General features: G+C 39.1%; 1 protein-coding gene across 2 annotated transcripts in view; it reads left to right on the plus strand.

Moving 5' to 3' along the window:
- KIAA1328 (KIAA1328 ortholog) overlaps positions 1-25,980 on the plus strand; it is a 188,001-nt gene that overhangs the window by 55,667 nt on the left and 106,354 nt on the right. For both annotated transcript variants that reach the window (XM_040579275.1, XM_040579276.1), the window contains one exon: positions 21,668-21,795. In XM_040579275.1, the coding sequence (XP_040435209.1) occupies positions 21,668-21,795 (128 nt within the window). The remainder of the gene's footprint in view (positions 1-21,667; positions 21,796-25,980) is intronic.

The following is a 25,980-nucleotide window of genomic DNA, read 5'->3' on the forward strand; positions in this document are numbered from 1 at the left end:
CAACTGTGTGCTGTATTGAAGTATGCAGCAAGTGCATAAGAAAAAAGTATTCTGTTCGCTTAGCCAAAGGAAGGATTTTAGTGGCCAAGGTCAGCCTGTTTTTGGAGAATTAGAGGAAATCACTGAATCTGCTCCATGATACTTGCTAGTCATAAGAAACAGAAATCAGAACTAGAAAGGCCTGTATTACACCAGTATGGACTTTCATATCTGCAGCATGTAAATTACTTGGAAAAATCTGCATGTGCTTTACAAAGTCCTTCGCTCCATACAGTTAAAGAAAGAAGCCTGGCCTAAGTAATCTTATTTATATTTTTTGAAGCTGAAGCTAAATTACAGGGTACCAATTTTTATTATTTTTTATTTATTTTTTTATTCAAAGTGCTTCAGGCTTGCCAGGCCCTTTCACTTAAAGTTGCAGTACAGAACAGTTGAAACTTAAAAATGCTAGTTGCTTGGATCCAAGCTTTGAAGAGGATTTTGTACTTTCAAAGCTTTGTTGTTCCTGACAATATTTGTGGCACCACCACTGTAGAACTGACTGCATCAGTAATTTTTTAAATCTGATACTTCAGCTGTGGTACAGTTCTTACTGCTTTCTTCTTCTGACTTGTTCTAAAGTGTAATTCTTGGCCAAAAGCATTTTTAAGCAGCTATCTTATAACTATGTTGTATTTGACATGGAAATGTCAAGTGCTGTGCAGGAAGTGGGAAGTTGCATCTGAGCATCATCTAGAGAATAGGCCTGGGATGCTGCTTAGCTGTCTTTTAACTAAATCCTTGTATCAAGCCTGTAGTACATCTTCCTAAAACTTTAACAAGCTGTGGGTTTTGTAGGGTTTTGTTTTTCACTTCCATGAGCAGGAAGGGTATGGATGCTGTGAATCTGGGAGGGTTGTGTGCCTGAGTTGTGGAGTCAAGAGGTGTGCTCCAGCTTTTCAGAAACATCTCTGCAGGGGAAGGGGATCTTACTGGTGCCTGAGGAGATGTGGTGAGGAGTATGTTAACTCGGGTTAGAAACACAAGAGCATGTGGTAGGAAAGGACATTGATGTGGCTAGTTAAATTATTTTGGGAGGCTGATGAAATGCAGAATAGTGTGACATTCAGTTAAGCATCGTGTGGCTGAACAATACCTCTGAACCTGCCTTTAAACTAAAACTCTTCCCAGTAGGAGCTGGCAATATATAACCTTTCTTATAAGTGGGTTGAGAGCTGCTGTTCTTACACTTACCGATTAAAGGCTGGAACCTGGCTACCAACCTCTCCTCTGTCTGGTTTTGAAGTGGCGTTCTGACATAATGTAGCTCTGTGCTCTTACTGTACAATTTGTGTTGGGTTCTCTCTGACCTGTCCCTGAAGAAGTATTTGTTTCCCCTGTTTATTTTACTCAGAAGAATTTGTTAAGATATGAAGCCCTTTCTGTTGATGCAGATGGTTGTTTCATCTTGTTAAATTACACATGGCTTTGTAGGTAAGGCTTGTGTATTCATGTGTACTCTCGTTAAATAGCTAGAAATTATACCTAAATTCCTTGGTGTGTATTTGGATAAGCTTCTCTTTGTTCAGTAATATTACCTGTGACTTTGAGGCATTTTTGTTAATTGATCTTGAAGCAGGCTCAGTAACTTTAGTTTGAATTAATTGTAAAATTGCTCTTTATCTTCTCCCTAAAAATCACATGCACAGTGTTTTATTCTGTTGAATGTGGCTTGGTTTTGGGTGGGTTTTTTTGCTTAGTAGAAACAGCTTATTTAAAACACACTGGTACATCTATTTTTAAGGATTGTGGAAACCCATAAATTGAAAAGGAACTGGAGAGGTTTTGTTTTTTTCATACTAGTGGAAGAGAACAGTTTGGGTAACTGTTTTTTACAGCCAGAGCTGCATTGCCATTACATACAGACAGCAGATGGCAGCATTAGACAACATGTGCTTTGTCCAGGTAGCCAGAAATCAAATGATGGCTTTTGGGGTTTCTTTTGTTCTCCTCCTTACTCTTTTTTATTTTATTTCTTCATTATACGAAGTATCCAGGAGCCAAAAATTTGAAAAAGCTACAGGTTTCATCCCTCTCTTAAAAATTAATTTTTAAAAGGGTCTGTGTTTGTGCATAGTGCAATGTGCTAAGAAATCATCCTCTAGAGTGGAAACGAAATTTCTTTGCAGGAGGGTGCAGAGTGAGAGGAGACACTACTATTTTACTTTACTCTGGAGGTTCTGTCTTATCCCACATCACATATATCTGTCCTTCCTCTACCTACTTACAGTACAAAATGTCATCTGGAAAAAAAAAAAAATTAGTCATAATGTAGCGGCAAAACTGTTGCCTGGAGAGAGTGCCTGCTGAGAGCCAGACGCAATTTGGAAACAGTAATAAGTTTCCCTTGATAGGATTATTTTCACTCTGCTTTAAGGGGGAGAGAGGATGGAGAAGTGTTTGTTCCTAATGGGAATGCCCTTGAAAGAACAAGTAGGCGCAATCAAGGGAAAAATATACATATTGTGCAGTTAAGATTGCAGTTCTTCTACAGACTAGAATAGATTCTAGTTAAATTAGAAAAGAGGTGGATTATGTGCCTAAGTTTAGTGTGGCAGTACTAGCCCTGCAGCAAATGTCAGCATCTCAGCTGTGATGAGCAGTGTGTGGTGTTTGTGGCATGAGATTATTTTAGGGTGGTTGATCAAGGTCTTCATTAACGTAGTGAGCAATGCAAGACACTTTCAGCAAATGTATACTATCCTTAATGCAAATAATGAGTTAAGCACCTTTTTTTCCAATACTGTTTCTTGTGAGTTTTTTGGGGGGAGCAAAATGAAAAATGAATCTATGGACCATTATCTATGTTGGATGTTGAAAGTTGTCTTTTGGTTTTGCTGCCTGCCCTGGCAGTATCCCATCCCTCCTGTGTTAAGGAAACTGAATAAAATACCATTGTCCATTTGTGGCAGTCTGTAACTAAGGTTGCTGCAAAGTATGAGAAAATTCTTTTAATGTCCTAAGTTGTGTAGTTATATATTATTTTTTTTAGCATGTAAGGGCTAGTTGGGGTAGTTCCTTTTGTACTTTGGAAATACATCAGGACCAAAGTGGCAGGCTTTGAAAACTGTTTAGCAGCTGTGGAATACCAACTTCTCCCTTCAGAAAAAGTCCACATAGATTTGAAGAGGAGAAAACTACAGGTGTGAATGATCCTTCCCCAAGCTAGTGAAAGAAAACAAAGAAGTGGAGATAAACAGAATCATTTTTACATGTTTATTACTTGTTCACAGTGTAGATTTCCAACACTGTAGCTATGACACTGTAAGTATTGTAGTGGGCTTGGTGATAATGAATGTTGTAACATTTATCTTTGCTTTTTTTTGTCACTTATTTCATACTTTTTTTTACTGTAAATAATTTCTGATGAGGCAAACTCTGGTAAATCAGGGCTGCATATTCCAAGTTGCCTATTACATTAGTGTGAGTCTGATGTATTATTCAAGCAAATCAGTAATAAAAAATTTAAGCCTTTGTCGGTTAGCTGTAACGAGCTGTAGCCAAATTTCTAACTGTAGTTCACCCAATGATGTGCTGATCTGTTTTGTCTCTTTCTCCATGAAAAGGTTTTCCCATGAAGAAGAAAATAAGTATTTTCTCTGAGGTGTTAGGAAGGTGGCAGCAGTACAAGTGGAATCTGGAGGGGTTTGTACTGGTTATTATAATCCAAAAAAAAAGCAAGTTGTGTTTTTCAGATTTCTTTGGATTTGTGGCATGAGGGACTCGGTGATTGTATATGATTCATCCTATTCTTGATTGGCTGATGTAGGTAAATTAGTTTCAACTTTGGATACCTGCTGCAGAAGTTCCAGCCTCCATATGTTTTCTCTGGTGTGGTAGTGTGGAGTTCCCCATAATTTGCCTGCCAAATGCCGAATCAGGATGTGCTTTGAACAGTTGATTCTGATCACTCCCTGTTTGAGACTGAGGTTCAGAAGTCTGCCCTGAAAAGCATTTATTATATCTCAAATGTATTTTATTGTAATTGTAGCTTGCCCAACTCTTACTTGTTAGATGTGACCATTTTTAGAGTTCTGTCATTGCCTGTATGTGCTTCTGCAAGATTTTTAACATTTGTGCATGAAAACCAGTATGAGAGCATATTATTGAATATCAGAGTAACATTGACCAAATCGGTACAGGTTAAATTGTATATTGCCTGTATATACTGGACTTTAAGAATATGATTATTTTTTTGTGGCATTTTCTTTCAATTTCAATACAGGCTACAAGAACCAAAGAATAATTTTTAAAATTTTTCAACTAAGGTCAATCTTTGGTCAGTCAAGGTATTCTTTTATGGGTTTTGTTCTGTGTTTATGGCTGTATTGTTTGTGAATCTGTTATCTTGACTCTTGCTAGGAAAGGAAATATTGCTAGTTCTTGACTATTGCTAAAAAAGAAAATATTATTGCTAGTTCTGTGTTTGGTTTCAGACTTCAGAAAACATGACCATCTTTTTGCAAAGGTGTGGGATTTATGAAGAACTGTGAGGAGAATGATATACTTCAGATAGCCAAAAAATATTTGTCATTTATATGAGAACATATAAATCTGTTGGATTTGAGCATGATTTGATAAATTTGGCTTCTGGGTTGCATGTTACGTGAGAAAAACTGCAAGGACTGACATACCAGTGACATCAGAAAAGCTGGGCAAATGTTTTGTTGTTTGTTTTTTTTTTCTTTAAAGAAAAAAAAAAAGGTGGCCTAAACCCCCAAAATACTAATACTTTCCCAGTGCAGCAGTATAGAGACTTACCAGTGTCAATGAATATTGTTCTGCTGGTATATTTCTTATTTCATGCTTCATTTTCTCTTCTCCCAGAGCTAGAAGTGTCATAAAGTGTTTTGCATTATAAGTACTAGGGATATTGTGTAGAGGCAGTATTTGCCATGTTCTAAGAAATAGAAGGTGCACAGTGAAATCTAAGAAATTGAATAGACAGTTCCACTTCTACCATTTTCCAAAAGAAATAGGCAAGAAGTAAATGTGTGGGCATTGGGAAGAAACTGTGTATTTTAATGTCTTCCCTGCCCCCCTTCCCCCCCCTCTTTTCTTTTTTTTCCCCATGCAACAAAACTGATAAATGCACTTGTTATAGATAGGTCTGTACCTAGGTTTTACTTATTAGTGTTCACAGTACCTAATGATATTTAGGTTCAGCCTAGCTATCAATAAACAGGGCAAGGAAAAAATACAGTAAAGTAGTTGCTCAGCTTCTCTCAAATGGGTTTTAATTGAGGTTTTTGTAACGAAAAGCTAATATTATCAGTTTCCTAGAGATGACTAATTCTGTGTTCCAGTTGTAAACTGAGGAGATAGGACTATAGTCAGAGAAAGGTTGGAACAAAATTCTGTAGGCATTTGGTCGTTGACTAAATGTTTTAAATGCATTAAGTTATGCTGGGGAGAGAAAGAAAAGCTACATATTTTTCTTACAAGTTGTACACTTAAGGGTAACAAATAGGAGCACTATGGCTGGTCCTAGATAAATGCACTTAGCAGGGCTGTTTCCTGCTCTGGTTCTTGGAACAGGAAGTAAACATCTGTATCAGAGAGGATTTGCTATTACCACTGATAATTGCAATGATTCTCTTATATGAAAGCTACTTAACTCCAAGAGCATATTTAACTACATATTTTAACATGTTTGTGTGGCATGCATACAAATAAGGTCTATTTTCAGTACCATTCTATACCTCTTCATTGATAAGCTGTAATACATTCGGAGTGCTTCTGTATGTTATTGAAATGAAAGATTTTACTGCATCTTAGGAATGACAGTTTATGCTTCCAGCTTCTTACACTCTTTTTCCAGGGTTTCTTTGATCTAGATACAGTGAGGTGGAGAAAAAAGGATAGACCCAGAAGACCAATGGTGTTCAAAATACCAGTGTCTGAAAATGTTGCCTCAGATTGGTAAGCTTATTCAAGCAGAACAAATGAGAACCAAAAGTGCAGATTCCATCAATAAGACTGCACTTCATGTCTCGCTGAAGCAGGGAACATTAATAGATCTCTTCATGTTACTCTGATTAGCTATAGCTGGAAAAAAATGAGCCTTTCCTGCTGATAGTTGAGGCATGTGCTTTAATAGTCACAAAGGAAATGCAGTGTTTTTTAACCATTCCTGTTGTTTATATTCTTATTTGAGTACATTTAAAAAGGGTCATAATGTTTATTTGTGAATAGCTTGTGCTTGGAGCAGGGGAAGTTATCTTCTCACAGGGGTTTCAGGGTAGGAACTGGCAGTATTGGCAACAGTGCTCAATTCGTTCTTATCCTCCATACCGGAAAATATTTACCTCCTATAATACTGCTTACGTGTGGTTGGGTTGGTTTTTTGTTTGGTTTTTTTTTTTTTTTTTTTCACGTCTCCATTTTACAACCTTTGAAACTCTGTGAGACTGGCTCAAAGCAGTCACACAAGAGCGGATCTTACTCAGTGTAGTGTAAATGGAAGCAACTCTGTTAATGAAAAAGCAAAACACACGAAAATCTTTTTATCAGTTCCTACATGACGGAGTCTGTAGTGAGCTTCAAAGGTCTTACATCTAAGGAAAGCGATGACATGAAGAAAGTATTCAGTGTGGAAGATCATGTAGAGATCAAGAGAATTGGAAACGAAGTCAGCAAAGTAATATTTCTAAGGAAAGCCTTGTATAAGAGAGAAAATAGAAGGTGAGTTGGAAACTATGTCTAATATTAACTGTTTTAGGTTATGTACTTTAGGCATGAAGGTGAGAGCTCAAGAAGGAACCAAAAGGAACAGTTAAGACCATAAATACGTGATGATGACTGTAGCAGGGTATGAAGTAAAAAGCTGGATTTTGTAGGACTGAGTGAAGAGTGGATCATGAATTTCTATGTAAGGTATAGGGCAGAGAAACATTACGTCACTGGCAAGATGAGGCTACATCTAGCACTTATGTTATGAAATCCGAGGGTATGTATTTGTACTGGGAGCAGTTCTACTGTTACGTTTAACATTTTTCTTAGGGGTATGTGCACATCCTTTTTGATTTGGTGCTGATGTCAGGAGAGGATGCTTTTCTAAGTGAAACCCAGCATCATCAGTCTTGCTATAAGAACCAAACCTCACTACAAGTTTATTTCTACCTATTCTAATTGTGAAGAATATGGTCCTTCCTCTCTCAATCAATATGCTGCTGAGTTGCATGGCCTATGGCTATGCAGACTGAAAAAATACTGAAGAAGTCTGAACTTCAGTGTTCATCTTTGAGAGGTGACTAGACTTCCTTGACTCTGTCCATCCATTTCAACACCAGAACTTCAACTGAAAATAAAAGCTTGTCTTAAACGTAATTCAGAGCCTCATAATAAACCATGTCATGTGGTTAACCTTTAATACAATGTAACATTTAAAGACTACTTTGCATCTTCTTCTGGTAAATTACTACATAAATATTTACATTAGGTGGGAATATGGTATTATTTATGGATCCATATTTCTCTGGCATTTCATATGCATGGTTCTTTTGTTCCTTAAGAAATCCAGACAAAAGAACAAGCACACACAAAGTACTAATTTTAAAGCTTTGCAGTTCAGGGGAGAAAAATCTCCACATTTGGTTAGAACTGCTTGTTGTCTCCTGTTGCACGATAGAGAGAAATCATTTAAAATAGTTGCAGTTGCATTAAGCTCCTTTGTTTCTGATACTTGTCATGGAGTGACTTGTCTCACCTGCTAGGGCAGATTGGTAGCAGAGCAACCTGTCAGATCTGAAGATGTTTTGATGCTGTCTGTTCCCTCTCACTTCAGAGGCAGATGTGTTGTGGTACAGTAACTGGTTTAATTTTTGCCCCTATCTTGCTTCAGTTCTCTCTTATTTTAATTAATTCTTGGAAGGGGAAGGCAAGAATATATGAAATATCTTACTGGTGAAAACTGTCAAAAAAAGAGGAAAGTACAGGTTCCTTCCCCAGCCCCTGCGTTAGAAAGATGTCAGGTGGTTAGGGAGACTGACCACAAAGCTGCACTGCCAGTTCAGTACAACAGTTCAGAAAATGGTCCTGAAACATCAGCATTGCAAACTGTTGTGAAGGTACTCTGAGATCTAACACATGTGAATTCTCTTACTTGCACTGCATAGACTTCTGTGAAGTCCTGTAAATCACATACCTTCTCTGTAACTTGCCTTCCCCTTTATGAAATGTGACCTTCCTTGTAGAGTGGACATACAAGGTTGATGGCAGTAAGTCCATTGATACTTGTAAGCTATTCAGATACTGCGTAAGTTTGTCTTAGTAAGTTTCCATTTGAAATGGATAAGGTGTGGGTGTTTCCTTGATCTGTTGAAATTAAGGAGAGATACTGAGCAGCTGTGCTGCAGTCTTGGCTTCTAAATTAATCCTGCACTTCAAAAGTTAATTCTTTAGGGGCTATCACTTCTCTATGGTCTCCATGATATTTATCAATGATAACACCTCACTGGATGTTCATGATTTTGTGCCTTGGCCTTGGCAGAAGTATCACTTGAAACCTGTAGGATCTTGTATTCAGGTTCACTGAACTCTTCACTGAACAGTTTCCTGTCTTGTGTTTTGAACTTCTGTGCAGAAAGTAGCTCTCTAGTTTTATTTATTTAATTAGTTGTTTTCATTTATGGTCCTCTTTTAGAAAGCCAGTCACTTCTAGTCTAGGGCCCTTGCAAGGCACTCACATACACTCATTTTCCTTTCCTACTTGTTGACAAGAAGCAGGCATCCCCACATAGCTTGGTGTGCAGGTTACCTTGATGACCTGTTGGTGTGAAAAATACTCCTAATGTCTCTGATTTTTATAGGCCCCTATTGTATAAAACCTTTTAGTGTTGAATATTTTTCCCGGTTTCCTTGTAGTGTCTTTGGTTTGATGGCTCAGAAACACATAAATACATTATAATCACAGGAATGTATTTTACAAGAAGGCCTTTTCAGTGCCTGACTTGACTAAGCTCTTCCAAGCATCTGTGGTGAGCTCTGCATTATCTGCAGACCCACTGGATCACAGATTTTTCTGGTTTTGTTTTGGTGGGGAGTGGCTGTATGCATGGAGCCGTTTGCCTGTTATTCTTACTGTATTGCAATAGGTAAAGAATTTGCCCAAGAAGTATTTGCTTACTCGAATATTAATCCTGTGAGAGGAGGATATCTGAAAGTATCATTTTCTTGCGGCCAGTAACTGTCTTTATGCAAACTCTTTTCAGCTACATTTTCTTCTGATGAACGCTTCTGAATTTAGATTTCGGAATTCCTGACTTTTGAACTAACAGCCCTCCAGCACTGATATCCTTAAGGCTAACACTTACCAATGTTTCTCTAAGAAGAATGGAGAGCTATAATGGAGGAAAAAAGTCATAGCTCTGGAGAAGAGGTTCTCTGTTTCCTCACCAATACATTAGAATGCCTTGGTTTATACACATCCAGCTGGATATATTGGTATGCTCCATGTAAGAAGCCAAGAAGACCTCCAGGATCCTAGCTATTCTGTGCTAGTAAATGGAGGATATAGGGAGGAGATGAGTGGTTTTCTTGCAGGAGATAGCAATTCCAGAGCCTCATCAACTTTTTTACCTGAAGGCATGTAAACTTCAAAAAAGACAAAAGTAAATGTGAATGGGTCATAAAAGGTAGTAGGCCTGTCCTGGCAAGACTCTTTTCATACTACGAAACTCATCAGCCAGGCTAAGCGTCTTTATGTCCAAGAACAGGAGAAGAATCCCAGGGGCTGTACGTTTGTCTCCTGTAAATTAAGTCTTTGCCATCAGTACTTCTCAGTAGAATCACTCCAGGTCGTTTGTTTTCTTCCTCTTCAAAAAATACTAACCATTTGATTTGGAAATCAGTTTGGTGGCATAAGGGTAGCTTCAGAAAGTCAGGTGTAAGGGACAGGGAATTTTGTTAACAACGCCTCCTAAAAAGTTCATAGCAATTCTTTTCAGATGGTTGGAGAAGAGGTACCATGATGAGAAGTCTATGAGAGCACTGTCAAATGGCAAAGTTCGGTGTTCTAATGCTGACAGTGCCCACAAATGCATGGCAGAGTATACGGACAGGATAAACAAACGGTAATACTTGCCCCCAAAAGTCTCCCAATGTCCAGAAACCTGTAATTAAAAAATGCAATCAGAATTTTTTTCTGTTTGATAGCACTAAATGGATTTTTTTTTGTTTTGTTATGGATGTGTTTAGGTGAGTCCATGTAAACTTTAAATGTTTATGGCATCCTGCAGAGAACAGTTCAACAGCTTAGGGGAACTCTGTGAAAAATCTCCTCTGTTTCTTTGCTTGGAACCTGGTGGATAGAAATATGGAAGAGTAAACACATGAATCTGTTTGTTCTGTTGCTGGACAAATGCATATTCTCTGTCTTGAAATACTTTCAAGAGGAATTTTCTGTCTTGTTGAGTCCTGTATTTATCTGGCTTATAACTCTTCTCCTGCTTGTGCAAGAACAAGGGCCAGCCTGTTCCCTTTGGTCTACTGAGAATGTGAAAATTGCATTTTTCCTTACCTGATTACCTCCCCTTCATATAATATTAAGGTACATTGTTCTGGTCTGTCCTGGTGTATCTGCAGACACGAATGTATGTGTTCTGGGCGAGTGTTGTACTGTTTGTACCATACAGCTTCTTTTTCTTCTCCGATGATCGAGATCTGAAGAATTTTGAAATGCCCGTTGTTTTGAGGAGCTGTAGTTCTCTTTATCTACTTCTACATCCCAAATTGGTAGGAGGGAGAATTACTATTAGTCAGGTTGGGAAGGTAGAACTTTCCCGTCTTACAGTATGTGAATGTGTCACATTTTGGCGTGTGTGTGATAGAATATACATCAAGAAATGAAATCCAAAGTGTTGGCAAAACAAATTATTTTTATTTTAAATTTCTCTCAGGTTTAAGTAGCCCTGTTTAGTTTGCCTAGTGGTGTCTTCCATTTTTGAGTACTGTTACTGCAAAAAGAGCCTACCACCAGGAAGGGCAGCAGAACGCACCCTGTTCAAGACAATACTATTTGAGACCTTGGTGCTGTAAATGATGTAGAAATGTGCATGTATTAATGAGGGGTATAATAGGTTTCAGTGAAAGTGGGAGATAAGATGTGTTAATCTTGTATATGAAATAGTCCTACAACAATGAACCTTATAATGAGGCTGTTACTAAATCTTTTCTTCGCTGGCTTCAATTCAGTGAAACCAGCGTGTTTCAGTTTGTCATGTTTAAGGCTAGCTTTTAGAAGAAAGGACCAACTTCGAGGCCTTCAATGTCATTCTGAAATACTTATCTAATCAGAGATGTGTATGGCACGTGCTGGAAAAGATCTTCACAGCATTCTAACATGGAATACTTCCCTTTTTTGGGTTTGGGGACACCTTTAAAACTAGTATTAGTGCACTTGTATGCAGTTTGGTTTGACCTCAGCTGCCTTTTAGGAAAAGGAGCATTGCATTTCTCTCATCAACAGTGTGCAAACAGATTGTGTTCTAACAAGGTTAGAAAGACTGTCAAAATAGCAGTAGTTTTAAAAGAGAGAAAAAAATTATCTACAATCATCTGCAGTTTTTGCATTCTGTGTTGTTCTAGCTGTAACGCTGAAGGGAGTTCCATAAGAAGGGCATGATTTCTTGGCTCACTGGTTTTCATATTTGGATTTTTTTTTTTCTTTGCTATTTTGGTCCAGCAGCGGTTACAGATTTTCATCTTGCCACTTGCACCATTTGCCAATAAGTCAGATTAAAATCTATGTACTTCTACCTTGAGTATGTTCTGGTTTAAAAGGGGAGAGAAAAGGAAAGTTGAAATACCCAAGCCGGATGCTGACTGTGCAAGATACAGAGAGGCAACCATGTGAGGAAGCAGCAAACAAAATAATTCCCTGTAGTGGCCAGGTTTCCTTTCCAGTGTGGACCTGGACAAGGAGTCTGTCATTCTGGGAGTGGTGGGAGATAGCCTGAAGGAGAGGCTGCTTTTCTGTCAGCTTTATTCCCATTTAAGGACTGTATGGGGAAGGTGCAGTGAGAGACATCAAGTATATAAAATTAAGGGTGGTGATTGATTGTTTCCTGTGAGGAAGCAACAAGATAGACACCACTGTGTATTCTCAGGTCATTCCTATTCTGATAGTAACCGAGCCCAAACCTGATTAGCTTTGTTATAAAACAAGTTGGTGTTTTGTGATCTTACATTCTCATTCCTTGCAAAGCAGACACCTTTTTGATTCGCTGTGCATATTCTTTAATTGAGATGGAGGTGCTGTAGCTCTGCTCTCAGTAAGTTCAGGTTTTACATTCCCGTTGTCTTTTGCTTCCTTCATCCCCTTTCCTCCATGCGTCTGGCTTCGATCTCACATTTATCCTGTTAAATAACTCCCTTTTTCTGTGTCTCAGCATAACAAGCTGAGCATCCTTTCTCAGATACTTCAATTCCTGTGTAGGCTAAAAGCACTTTCTCTCTCCTCAGGCTTGTACCAGGAGCTTTGTGGTCAAATTAAAGAGCATGTCTGTTTTAATACTACTACTGATATGACAGATAGCTTTGTGTACACAGTAACAGTGGCTACTGTGGAAGATTTCTTAAATTCTAATTAACAAAGGCCTCGCAACTAAATTGGGAAGTGTTCCCAGTGATGGGCGCTTTATGCGGAGCTGTGACTGCTGCCTGTGCGGATGGGGGTGTGTGTGCTTTGAGGAAGAACGGTAGCAGGAGGATCGCACGGCGGATTTTCGTGTTTCAAAGTGATGTGTTAGATACCTCTCTGTAATAAAATTAACCTCAAAATTTGACAAGCGCGCTGTGCGAGTTCGGTTCGGAGAGCGGTAATACCCAGCGAGGCCACTATGTGGAGCCACAGGTCCATCTTTCCTGTCTCGGGGGCTGACCAGTGCTTTTGTCGGCTTTGCAGATGCACATATGGTAGAATATTATCGTTTTATAGTTACAATTATGAGCAATTTGATAGAAAATGAAAGCTGAATTATGCAGTGTTCCTTTTATTTGTTTAATTTTACACTCTAAATATGTGAAAGGAAAAAATAGCCCTGTTTGTGTGTGGATGGCGCGTGGTGAAATACCTTTTTTTGGCTTAATATTCTCACATGGCACAGGTTGAGATTATTTTCTGTCGTACATGATGAAATGTATGGTGGTGTTTTAGGATGCTGGGACTGTTTTGCACAGAAATTGTATATGGCTGAATCTCCAGGCTTCTTTTTTCCTTAAAAAGGCTTCCTTAAAAGGCTGATAGACAAATACTGAAGTAACAAGTTCCTTAACAGTTTCCAGTGGAAGAGGCTGGGTAGCTGTGCCATCTAAGCAAATGCCAAAAGAAATCTTTACATCCTGAAAGTTGCTATAGGTGTTGGCAGAGCTCCCCTGAAAGCAGCAAGTATATTCTGAACAAACTCTTCCTTGCCAATGAGGAAGTTCTCCTTCCATTGCAGTTCTTAAGCCAAAAGTAGAAATTTTTATGGCCTGTGCCAGGACCAGTAGCTTGTTATGATGAGCTGTGAGGTCTGTACTTCTTGTATTCAGGTTTGTAGCTTTTCTCTCATCAGATTCCTCATGTTCATTATTAGGAAAATGCATGTTTTTACCAGTGTGTGTAGTGGCATAACTTGCCTTTTGTGTTGATTTCTTCCTTTTCACTGGAAGAAAGTTGTTAGCACAGCCAGGCTGCATTAATAAACCTTTATTTTCTGTTTTTCTTTGCTTGAAAGCATCATTTTCTTTGTATTAATGAAGGTAAGGCTGGAGATGTGTTTTCCACTTGGAATGGGAAGTGCAAGCTCTGAGATGGTGCTGTTATTTATTGATCCGGGCACATCTGCTGGCGTATGATGGCATGTGATATTTTTGTCCTTACCCACCTTTGAACCAGAGAACATGGCAGATAAGCGGTCTAGTTTGATTGGCATATCCAGTGGAAAGGATTTTCAATATATAGGATCAAATCCTGTACCTTAAAATGCTTTTTCATTTTGAAAGTATGATAGAGATTTTTTTCTGAGTTTATGTGCTATGCTTGGAATTAGTTTTAGCTTTAAATGTTTTCCTTGCTCTTTTCAAATCATACCAGTGGCCCTTTTTGTTTGGCCAATTTTAGATACACTATATTTATATTGTGCATCTCAATATTTTTTAGTATGTTTAAAGTGAACTTGGGAATTTCATCATCTGGGTGGAACTGAGCATCTTGTTAGATGATATAAAACTCAGATTGTCTATAAAAAAAAATTAAAAAAAATTACAAGTACTAGGAATAAATCATACTGGCAAATTTAACCAGGGTAGGAAATATTCTATCTTTTATTGCTTTTTTTTAGGATCAATTTTAACAGTTGCCCTACAGGTGGTAGGGTGGAGGTGAAAAGATTATTTTTTGAAAACAACTCATTCAGCTCTTTAGGTAACTGTTTTTTTATTTCTGTTCCCACCTGACATCAGTAACTCCAGTGATTAGATTTGAATTTGATGTTTTATGTTTGCTTCCTGAAAGCCCCAGAAGACTGCCCTGGCTTCGTCCCTGACTTTCTTCTTAACTCTAGCTTTCCTTTAGGTAGGTAACCATAACTTAACTAATTTATATGCACCATATGCAGTCTTGGCTCACTTCAAAGTGTAATCAAGTCATGAACTAATTACAATACTGTATTCCCAAAGAATGTAAATTTAATTTCCCTTCAAACAGAATGGGAATGTATTAAGCAATTCCTTAATATGAGAGCTGTGGTATTCAACAACATAATGCTGATGCTTCAGACAGAAGTGAAGTTCTTAACTTTTGTGGACCTTGTGACCTTCTTCCTTATGCATCTTCCCTTTTTATTCTTGCATCTTGAGTTAATTTACTGACTGGATAACAACATTAAAATATTCAAGTGTAAATTAAAATATAACTTTTGGGCTTCAGGTTGGAGATCCTTATCTTATTCTATGTGGCTTGCTTCTTTATAGTGTTTTCAGAAATGTGCCTCCTGAAGATTTTGGATCAGGAGGAGATTGTGTTTTGAATTGAAGGCTCATAAGGTTCAGACCTGCACCAGATGATTTCTTTAATGCACTGAAAAGTGGATGTGCAGAATCTTCCCTACAGGTTCTTAGTATCACTGTGCCAAGGGGTCCACATAAACTCAGTTATGTAAGAATAAGTGAAGTGAAGTTGTTCATAAAACATTTTATTACTTCAGTCTTTGCAGCATCTTCAGAGTTTAGATAATAAACCTTCACAGAAGTTACTAGTCTTTACCCTTTCACAGAACAATGATTCACATGGTTTCAAGCCACTTATTTTATTTCTCTTAATTTTAAAGGCACAAGAAACATGTTAGGGTTTACTTAGATCTGTGCCTGGATAGTTTCATTTCCATAATGCAGTCCCATTGTTGCTCTTCAGAGATGAGATTGTCAAAGTGCAGAACTGTATATGTGTTAAACACAAGTTGTACTTTAAAATTAAGTCTGGTCAGCTTCCAATGAAGTATGTAATTTTTTTAATGCTAAAGGAAAGAGCTTAGAATATCTTAGTTTATATTTTAAAGTGTTCCTTTTAGATGTTAATTCATTAATACCAGCAGTTTATTTTTAATCATATGACTTTTCATGTGTAAGTAGTTGAAGTTGCATTATTTTAATCCTTTCTTTGGTTAGCAAGAAGAAAGCCTGCAGGTGGAAATCGGAATGACATACATATTGCTTCTTTCCCAAAGGGCACGGTACCTTTCCTCTATCGATATGCAAAATACTCCAGGTAAAAAATAAACCTCATTTCCTCGTGTGTCAAAATACTGAAAAATATATGCTTATGTGATGCATGGAATAATGTGGGCCCACTTCAAACTGAGCACACTTGTAGTGGAATTTGCCACAAGGCTGTTGTGGGCCTTTGGGGCTCTGAAGACTGTGAATTCTCTTCCCTTGTATTATGAGCATTTAAGTGTAGCTCGAGCCTTAGTTGCGGATACAGGGTTGGTATTATTGGGTGACCCAGCTCTGTTGGTTTTAGTCTTTGCTTGAGTTTGGTGAAATGCCTTCTTACTCTTGCAGAAGCATTTTAAGGTATTTTTTGGTTACTGAGTAACAATGCAGTGGAATGCCATGGTCATACAAGGTGCCAAAGTTATAATGCAGAGGTGTGTCTATTGAAAGATGTGAGCTTGTTTTGACATAGTTCAAGTTGCCGGGCACAGTCCAGGTGCATTCTGGAAGTGGTGTAGTGTTGGTGTTGCAGCCAAACTAAAAAAAGAAAAAAACCCACCCAACACTCAAACACAAAAAAACAACCCACAAAAAAATAAAGCCAAGGTAAATGAGATCAGGCATGAAGTGCTTGATGCTGTGCTACTGTGACTGTGCAAAAGCTCCTTGAACAGGTCTGCCTGCAACTTACCTGGGTAGATTTTTCTTCTGAGACCAAAGACCTCTCAGTGCTTAGTCTAGCTTCATCAACGTAATGTCAGTGGTACTTCCTCAGCATCTCTTTCTCAGTCTAGTTTTTTCACAGCCTTTGTCTTGAAGGGACTCTCTGAGGCAGTGAGGAGAGTTCAGTCTTTGCTGAATCTGCCAATATGATAAGTAGTTAATGATCTATGTCCTTAAGCAGGGAATAAAAAAAAAAACCAAACACAACAAACAACGTGCTTTGTTGCTACTAGTTCATGATGGCAGATGTCAAAAAGCTTTCTTCATCATGCACTGAAATCATATCCCTGGAAGTTTTCTGTATCTCTACCACAAAATATAAGTTATTGCTGCCTTAAATTTAAATCTAACTTGTGCCTATTTTTCTTCCTTTGGGTGCTTGATTAGTCTTTGCATATCTCTATAATAGCTCTGAATCTCTAGAGAATCTTCCATTGGATGTAGGGGCTCCTGAGACCTGGAACATCTTGTTGATGAAGATGGGATTTAGCTGTTGTGTTCTCTTCTGGGCGTGGACTGTAGTATGCAGCCTTGGATGAAAAGATGGTCCAAGTCAGAGGTACAATCAGGGACTACAGGAGTCAGTCATCCTTTGGCATCTTGTTTGACGCTTGGGAAATACTAGGGCTTGTCCGCATAGTGAATGCAGGCAAACATGCACTCTGAGCTAATCAGGTGCAAGATGAATCCAGTCTGTTAGTGTTGCCTGAGCTGTGCTAACTTACCCTACAGCTGCAAGGCTTGTGTCCTGGAGCTGGCTTGTGGAGCATGGGACTGCTGAGCTGTACCTGTGTGCACAGGCATGTCTCAGGACTCCTTGTACCACGAATTTTCCATGTGTAAAAAGGGAACAGTAGAGCTTATTATGTGTGTCCCAAAAATGCTTGTGACAAGCTATTAAGGAAGGAGGCACTAGGTGAGTTCTCACAAACACTCTGAAAATACAGAAGGAGCTTTGTCATTAGGTTGATTGGTAAAAAAATCTGATTTGTGCTGTTCGGTTCCCTTGGTAATAGCTTCTAGAAACCTTTTTTCCAGCCTCAGATTCCTGTCCTTGGAGATTGGTTCAGGTTTAATTTTTTTTCTTTAAAATAAAGTGAGGTGAACACAAACATTTCTTCTTCAGTAATACAGGCTAACACCACCACCACCACCACCACCCCCTTCTTTCTAAAAAGAAAGTCCTTCTACCTTATTTCTTCTTTTCCTCTTTTAGAAGTGATTTCAGAAAGGCAGAAATACAGCCGGTGGCCCTCATGCAGTAGCCTGGTGTTGGCTTTATTTGAAAACTTCAGCTGTAGATGAAGAGACCGGTGGGTGTTTGAGCTGGTGTAGCATGAACATTGCCCACAGAAGGATGTGGAGGCTGATGTGTAGAATTCAAAAGCTTTATAGGAAGATGCTGAATGCTCTAAACCAAAGCACTTCAGGTTTTAAGCTGGGCTTCACTTACAGTCAAAGAGGCAGTGGAAGCGGTGTGCTGGGAACATTACTGGAGGTCAATGGGTGTGCTAGAGATCAGCACCGTCCCTCCCATCCCTTCCCCCTGCCTTCCCCAGCTTCTGGGGACGCAAGAAACTTTAGCTGTCTGTCCTACTTCAGCTTGTGAGAGGGCTGAAAGTATTGTGAGAAGGAGTAAGCTGGGAGTAGTTGGTGTCGTCATAGGGCAGTCTTAAAAGCCTGACGCTTAAGAGTGGAGCTGTAGAAATATTTGTAAGATTGAGACTTTGCAAAGTGGATGGACCCTACCAGACAGGTTATTGCAGCTGGAAGAGGTGCCCCCCTCTCCCAGCTGCCTGTTCCCTCTGCTTGCTTTGTGCCAGCTCTTGTGCTTGACTGACCCTTTGCCTTGCTGTGTTGGTTTCCTGAGCCCTTGGGTTGAGTGAGGGGTCTGGGGGAGCTGCGGGGCTGGTGCTGATGGAGGGAGTGAGACGGCGGGGTGGGGGGTGAGCAGCACTGTGTCTTTGGCGGCAGCTGAGCATTCTGTTGGTTGTGCCTTCTCACCAAGCTTCACCCCTAAGAAAAAGCTCTTTGTTCTCTGTCTAACATCCCTCTCCCTGGCAATCCGTTCCTGGCCCCTGTAAGCGTGCCACTGCTGCATGCTAGCAGTCCCTCCTCTCAAAGCCAGCTCTGTCTTCGCTGAAGTTATTATCTCTTAAAAGCCATAAATGAACTCTTAATTCTGTGACTTACATTCAGTGACAAAATTAACTAATGTATTCTATAAAATATATAGTACTTGCAGTATGACATATAAATGTGCCTGTTGTAATCTTAAAATCTTAACCTTCGCATTTCTGATTTTGATTTTTTGTGTTCCCCCCCCCCCCCCCCCCCCCCCCTTAATACTTTACTAACAAACTGCATAAAATATGTTACTCAGATACATTAAATGCATATTTCCTGGACATAAAACTACCATTCAGTGAAATGCTAAGTACCACTTCTCTCAGGTAACTAACATCTTGTAAATCCAGTATTTGTGCTGCTGAACACAGGAAGAAATATTTGATGTGAGCATTTAGGCACATTACTTTTTATGTGGAATACAAATCTGTAGGACTTGTTGTCCTATGGGGTTTTTTCACCTTTATCACATTAATTTTTTTAAGCAGATTATGAAAGTATTTATTATTATCTATGTATTTGTCTAGAGACTGTATTGCCATAGTATGTGTGCCCTTGTTATATCTGAATGATTTAAATATTTTTTTGGCAGTGTTGTATACTGCCCGGCTAATTTTTAGGAGGGGAAAAAAGGGGTCCTGTTGCTGCTTTTAGGAAAAAATACAGTAAACGGAAGAATAAAATCTAATATTAAGCCTTTTTTTTTCTTAAGAACATATTGTGCAGTAAATGTGCTAGCACATTATGGAGGATTACCGTACTTACAGTAATTCTGCATGTATCTTAAACAAATGAATGTCTTTGGGTGTTTTTTTCCCCCCCTATTCAAAGCTTCATGTTTACTTACTTAGGAAGCAAAGCAGGGCTTTGGACTCTTAGACACTGTGGTGGCTGTAACAATACACTGCTTAATGTAGAGTGATTGTGTGAATGAACTAGGTTTTAATCTTCTAATACAGGAAGTTTCAACAGTTTCAGTGCTGATTGAATCTTACAAGAATTTCAGGGATATCTTGGCTTCCATTCAAGCTCATGTTAACTCCTGCCCTACTCAGTCGTGATCACATAACTGACCCTCGGACAATCAGGATTTGCGTGCAGGCTTTCATAATGTTAATTTTTGCATGTTATGTTTTAAGCTGTATTTTAAATAAGTTTGGGAGCTGCAAGCAAGAGGTGATGGCACGTGCACAGCAAGGGCTCTACAGTCTAAAACACAAACTGGGCATCTCTTTTGTGGTACACTTGCACCACGTATGTGCTAAGCTTGGGAGTAAGGGCTATTTTGCCTAGCTTTCCGGCAGGACTGGTATTAACACTGTAGCAAGAGTGAGGGTGGGTGCATGGCCGTTGCTCCTGTGACCCAAGGCTGTTTAGGATACTCATTCCTTGTGCCAGCAGTGTGCTAGCTGGAGGGAGAAAAAGGGTAAAATCTGTTTGTGGGGAAGGGGCTGCTGGAAGCAGAGTGAATTAAGAGGGCTGTAAAAAATTGATAAAGATAGGACTGTCTGTTTTTATATTCTGCCACATAATATGGGTTTAAATGAATTTCCCTATAATTTGTCTTCAAATACCGACATTTAACTCTTAGGCTGTATAAATGAACTGGCTTTTTCTAGAGTAAAATTCATGCCCTGCGTCCAGGCTAATATGTTCACCTACTATAAACATTACTGCCTATGGTTACCACCGGAATAAAAAATTCTTTTTATATACATCATAGCTGGCAGAGACTCCTGAGACCACCACAAATCACTTCAGCCTTTTGGTGCTCTCTGATGAAATGAACTGAAATGTAAAACAGCTTAGGCTTCAGGCAGGCTGGCTTTGGAAAGCAATTAGCTTGCTTATACCATTGTTTGTATCCTCCTGTATTTCCAGGTGCTGAGGAAAGGTGTTCTAGGAGCTCTCCTGATTGATTTAAACACTGGGGTTTAATAACCTCTCATTCCTTCCTAAAATGTTTTGCTTATTCTCTGCTTAGCCTTTTATTTAAAGGAAAGAAAACCAACCAACTGACCGAACAATTAAAAACCTGGCAAGCCCCCCCCGCCCCCCCTCAAAAGAAGAAGAAGAAGAAGAAGGAGATGGAGGAGTAGGAAAAACAAAACAAAACTCAGGGTCATAACAGGGAATAACAAAGCAGTGAGTTATTTATGCAGCCATGATTGGCAAAAATGATTGCAACATGAATTTGCCCAGAAGCAATGATTAGATCATAAAAATGTTAAGGAAATCTGTAACTCAACACCATTTTATAGATTGAAGAAATTTTTTGTTCCCTACCTTAATTGCAGTGACTTGTTATTAAAGTATTTATTCAGAGTAATCTCTTTGGACAGCGAGCCCTTATCCCATCTGCATGCATAATTAAAAGTGAGGGGGGAGAGAGGGGAGCATAAATGGTTTACCATGCTACGTGAGCAAAGGGGGGAATTACACAATGACAGGTGAAGAGCAGATTTATCTCCTGTTGGAATTTCAATGCTGCAAGCAAGGCAGGACACTGTTGCTTGCTAATACCTTGCCAACACCACAATTGCTGCTTTTCCAAATTACTGTCCAAAAATCATTGCTGGTCTCTAAAAGGCCTGTAGCACTGCATCTGTGGCTGTGGGTTTTGGAGCTGTTGGTGATCAAGCAAAGAGATTGGATTTGGATATGTGGGCTTGTGAATCCATGTCTGTGCTTAAAAATGGACTATTTACTTACTTGGCTGGCTATTTATTTATTTATAAATAAACATTGGTAGTGTCTGGCTTTGCTGAATACAAATCAGAGGGTTGTAATTGTTCCAACTGAAACAATGTCATCACCTGCCTCCTGCTGCTGTCCCTTTTCCAATGATAAAGAATTTGGTGCAATTCTTCTTTTCCCACTCTCTGAGTACAAAGAAGGTTGTACTTAAACATTCATCTCTAGGCAGATTTATCATCATTAGGCAGTACTCAAATGCATAGTATCTGTTTTTAAATTCAACTGTTATGGATCTAAATCAGATTTACACAGACTAAGCTGGTATATATTTGACTCTTAACTATTTGCTAAAGAGTATTTTTTCCCTTAACTTCTTATGTCTCACCTCTGCAGCAGCAGTACAGAGAATGCCAGGAACTTCTGAGCCTTTATCAGAAGTACCTAGCTGAGCAGCAGGAAAAACTATCGCTCTCCCTTTCTGAACTCAGTGCTGCCAAGGAAAAGGACCAAAAGGTAAACTTTTTTTTTTCCATTTCCTGTTTTTTAAATGACTTCTGCAATACATTGTTTCTCTTTTACTAGAACTGCAACTTTTAAATGCGTTATCTTGCATTATGGTGTTTAATACTTTTTTGTGATTAGCTTCCTGTGAGACCTTCACTTGATACCTGGATTGCAGGAAAAGAAAAAAGTAAACCCCCGGATTCTGGGTCAATAAAATGGGCGAAGTTGTAATGGAGTAGGAATTATAGGACCCATCATTTGCTAAGAGAAAAGTTAAGATGCTTTTCTGTTTTCTGTACACTTTCTTAAACAGTGAAATAATTGCATTCACTATAGATACAGCCTTTCAGATTTTCACTGTGGCTTTTGATGACTGGAAAGGACATTAGAGGTGATGTATTTGGTCAATAAGAGCTTTCTCAAGTCTGTAATGCAGCCCATCTGATTTGAGCTGTTTATAGAAGACCTATAATTATATTTGCAGTTTAAAAGAGAAAATGTGGGCTAGAGATACCTGTTGTATTAGATGATCTCCAGAGGTTCCTTCCAACTCTGACCGTTCTGTGTTAAATTAAGCGGTAAACTGTTTCTCAGATGTATTTACCCAAAGCCTTGAAAACATGGTTGCTTGAGATTTTTTTTCAAATGTCTAGGTACTTGATTTGCATCCCTGCTGATAACAGATGATACCCTGGAAATCAAGACTACTTATGCAAGTGCTCTGTCTGATGTTCTTACCTGCTTTTTTCTTTTTGTAGCTTCCATCTGCATTCTCCAGAGTCTATCCTACCTAAGACAATGCCTTTTTTTATAGGTTGGCCCCTTGATCCTTTATTTTGCTGGAACAGTCTTAAAGGCTTATAGTAGGGCTAGAAGTAAAGTCATCAGCATGGAGTATCAAGAAAGTGGCCTGATTCTGGCCTTTCAGTGGTTCTGTGCTAACAAAATTGCACAGTCAGATCCTACTTCTCAGGAACCGGTGAAGGAAGGCATAATTTTTAATTTTGTTCAGAAGGCAGGTAGCAATGTTTCTCTGACTTCATCGGCATCAGCAATCTTCTTTTATCCTGCTGATGGTTTGTTGTTTTTATTTGGTAAAATATGTTGTTGAACGTTGAGCTGTTTATCATGCTTTTAGCCTTTATAAACATTTCATTCTTTTGCATTTTTGTCTGCTATCCATTTTGTGATGGTGTTGAGTTCAAAACAAGAACCTTTTTCTCTGAGAACGGATGGTGTCTGTGTTCTTACTTGTGATAGGCAACTTGCTGAGGATCTCCATGGAAAAATAGTCCAGAGGAGCCCATGTAGTCCAACAGCGCTGTGGCAGCTGTGCTGATGCTTAACAGGTTTTGCCATGCTTAACCTTTCATCTTTACCCTTTCAACTTTAAATACACCAACATTGTACTTGATTAGCACATAGTACAAAGGCATCTGGTGTAATCACATCTGCAGTGCAAAGCTATAGAAGCAGGTAATAGGAAACCTTCAGCCAGTTGTCAAATCAGCATGTGATGGTACATCAGTCCACATTCATCTCCTTGTTTTTCTGTCTTCCTAATCACTCTATCAATGTTTCCACAGGGATTTCTCTGAACTTGTGTTCTGATTTCATGTGCAAAGTTCTATCAAGCTTGTCTTTGATCCCATTATTTCCTTATATTTACAGGTACTTTTGTCCACGAATGTAAATGCAGATATTGCATTGAGGTTTACCTTGACATTTCATTTATGGTCACCTAGTCTACAGCTCTAGCTTAGCAGGTCTGGAATTACCCTAGCCCTCTTGCCCCTTGCAAAGCTTTGTAGGCATAGGTAAAAACCCGTCAGAGCATGTTTCAACTGTTTTTTCTTACAGCTTGCAAAATATTTCTGATGTTTCTATCCTTCCTCTTCAGTTTTCTCTTTCTATGTGGTCCTGGCAGGCATAGAGCTGTTTGCATCTTGAATGCATTTGGCTTTATAAATTGTTACCTTTTTTTCTGAAACAGGCCCTTCATGCTGTATTTCTCCTCACAGTTCAGAAACTGTGGAAAGATGTGCATGACTGCCTCACTGAGTCAGTTCCTTCCTTAACTCAAGCCTTCATGTGATAGCTATCAAAACCGAGTAGGAGTCACTGGGTTGCTTCTTGTTGGACTGTTGTGTTATTTTTCACCCACTTTTTTTGTTGCTGTCTTTCTCTCTCTTGCCTTAATACCTGACTTTTGAGCTCTTAGGGTTGTGATAGGTGTTTTTTGATTCTGAGTGGTCTTAACAGGTTCAGGTAAGTATAATAGGGCTTGCATTCTGGTGTCTGCCTCTATGGGGAAGTTTGACAGGGGAGCACAGCAGGGAGGGATTAGTGGGGGGGGGGACAGGCCCAGGAGACTTTTTTCCTGCTCTGGGTGCTGCCCATGCCAGATTGCTCTGCCCTGCTAAAGATTTTATCCCTCTTTTGTTTTAAGGTGAATTTTGAAAAAAGTCTGTAGTTTAAATATTAGGCTAAAGGAAGCCTTTTTGAGTTTTGTTTGAATCCTGATCCATTGGGAATCTTTTCCCTGTTGTTTGTTTTTGGCTGAGCTAAGGAAATCCTGGATATGTATGGCTTTAAATGAACCAGTACTGGCTTGCTACCTAGTTTTCACTTATTTGAACTGCCTAGGAGAGGTAATCGGCGTTTCCTGTTGCAGGCGGCTGCTGATGTTGCCGGGCCATCTCTGCTTCAGTGCAAGATGTCCTGATTTGCAGAAATGTGAGACTGCACAGTTGCACTCTGTACTGAAGCACTTCTTTGTTCTGCCTGTTATGAGCTGTTTTTTCTCATTTCTGTTCATTTTCCCCTCTTTTTCCTGCTTGTTTGTTTTGATTAATTTCCAATGCTACACCTATGTTTTTAGTATCACTGGCTTTTCCCCTGTCTGGCTCCCCTCATTCTTACTGTACAATAATGCTGACTATGAGCTGTCAGTTTCCCCTAGGCATAGATAGGTATTTGAAAACATCTCCTTTCAGTGCTTAAATGCTGGGCTTTGTGTTAAAATGAGACAATTAATAGCTTAGGAGTACTGCAGCATTACTAAAAGTCTATGGCATTGTTGCAAAAAGAGGTGGAGTTGTATGGGAGGCAAACTGCAGCAGCTCTGTGCATGTGGCCAAAATGCAGCCCTGGTTTGTAGCTGTGTTGAACTAATGCAGATACTTCGGTGTTAACTTTTATTTTTGTCTGGTTTAGCATCACCTAATGGTGGCAATAAGTCTGAAACCATGTTTTCATCTTACCTAATATTGCTTCTTTATAACGAAAGTCAGCCCTCAAAATTTAAAGAAGCATTCTGGTAGTAGTGAAATAAAATTGCTGGGAAGATGGTGGTGAGATGATTTAAGACAACTCTCGTGGATTCAATAATCGGTAACTGGAACATGGAGTTCCTTTTTTTGTGAGATAAAGTTAATTCCATTTGAAAAGATACTTAAGGTGACATGAATTGAATTATTCAAACTGGCCTTCTCAGCATTAACTCTAGGTTAATATCTCATGATGCCTCTGGTTTCATTATAGGAGTTTTAAGTACATAACTTTTTATAATAAATTCAATACCTAGAAGCCAGACTGAAATTGGTTTACCTTCTACCAACCCATAAAAAGAAGCATTAATTGTAAAGTGAATATTAAAGTGGTCACTAAAGTTGACTCAGACAGATTCAAAGAGATAGCTCTTGTGTAAAGGAAGCGAAGAGCTCTGCTGAACAGTGGGCTTCTGCCCTGCTGTTAATAGAAAATACCATCCCTATTAAAATGCAGTTAAACCGCTTGTATCAAAAATGATTTTTGGATGTTCTTCCTGCAACTCCCAAATGTTCAGTCTTTGCCTTTTTCAGAAGCTTTACACAGGGATGTGAAGAAAATTGCCCTTGTTCTAGGGAATCAGGTCTAACCTAGATACATAGTTGCTACTTCGCTGCCATGTCAAAGGGTGTCAGGGACCCAGGTTACTTTGGCAGGTCTCTGGCTTATGGGTCTGTAGGTGTCCTGCAGTGTAGGGTTAGGACTCGAGTCACACAAGTTGGACAGGCAGCTGCGTTTCTGCAGGACTGGGATTCTTGAGCCATTTCACCTAAAGGATAATACCTGTAGACTCAGCATTGCCTATTGGTGTTAATCTTTGAATGTACAAGTACACCTGGCAGCTTTTGTTTCTTATTTGTGGAA

Source organism: Falco naumanni, chromosome Z (genome assembly GCF_017639655.2).
Source record: "Falco naumanni isolate bFalNau1 chromosome Z, bFalNau1.pat, whole genome shotgun sequence".
Taxonomy (NCBI): Eukaryota; Metazoa; Chordata; class Aves; order Falconiformes; family Falconidae; genus Falco; species Falco naumanni.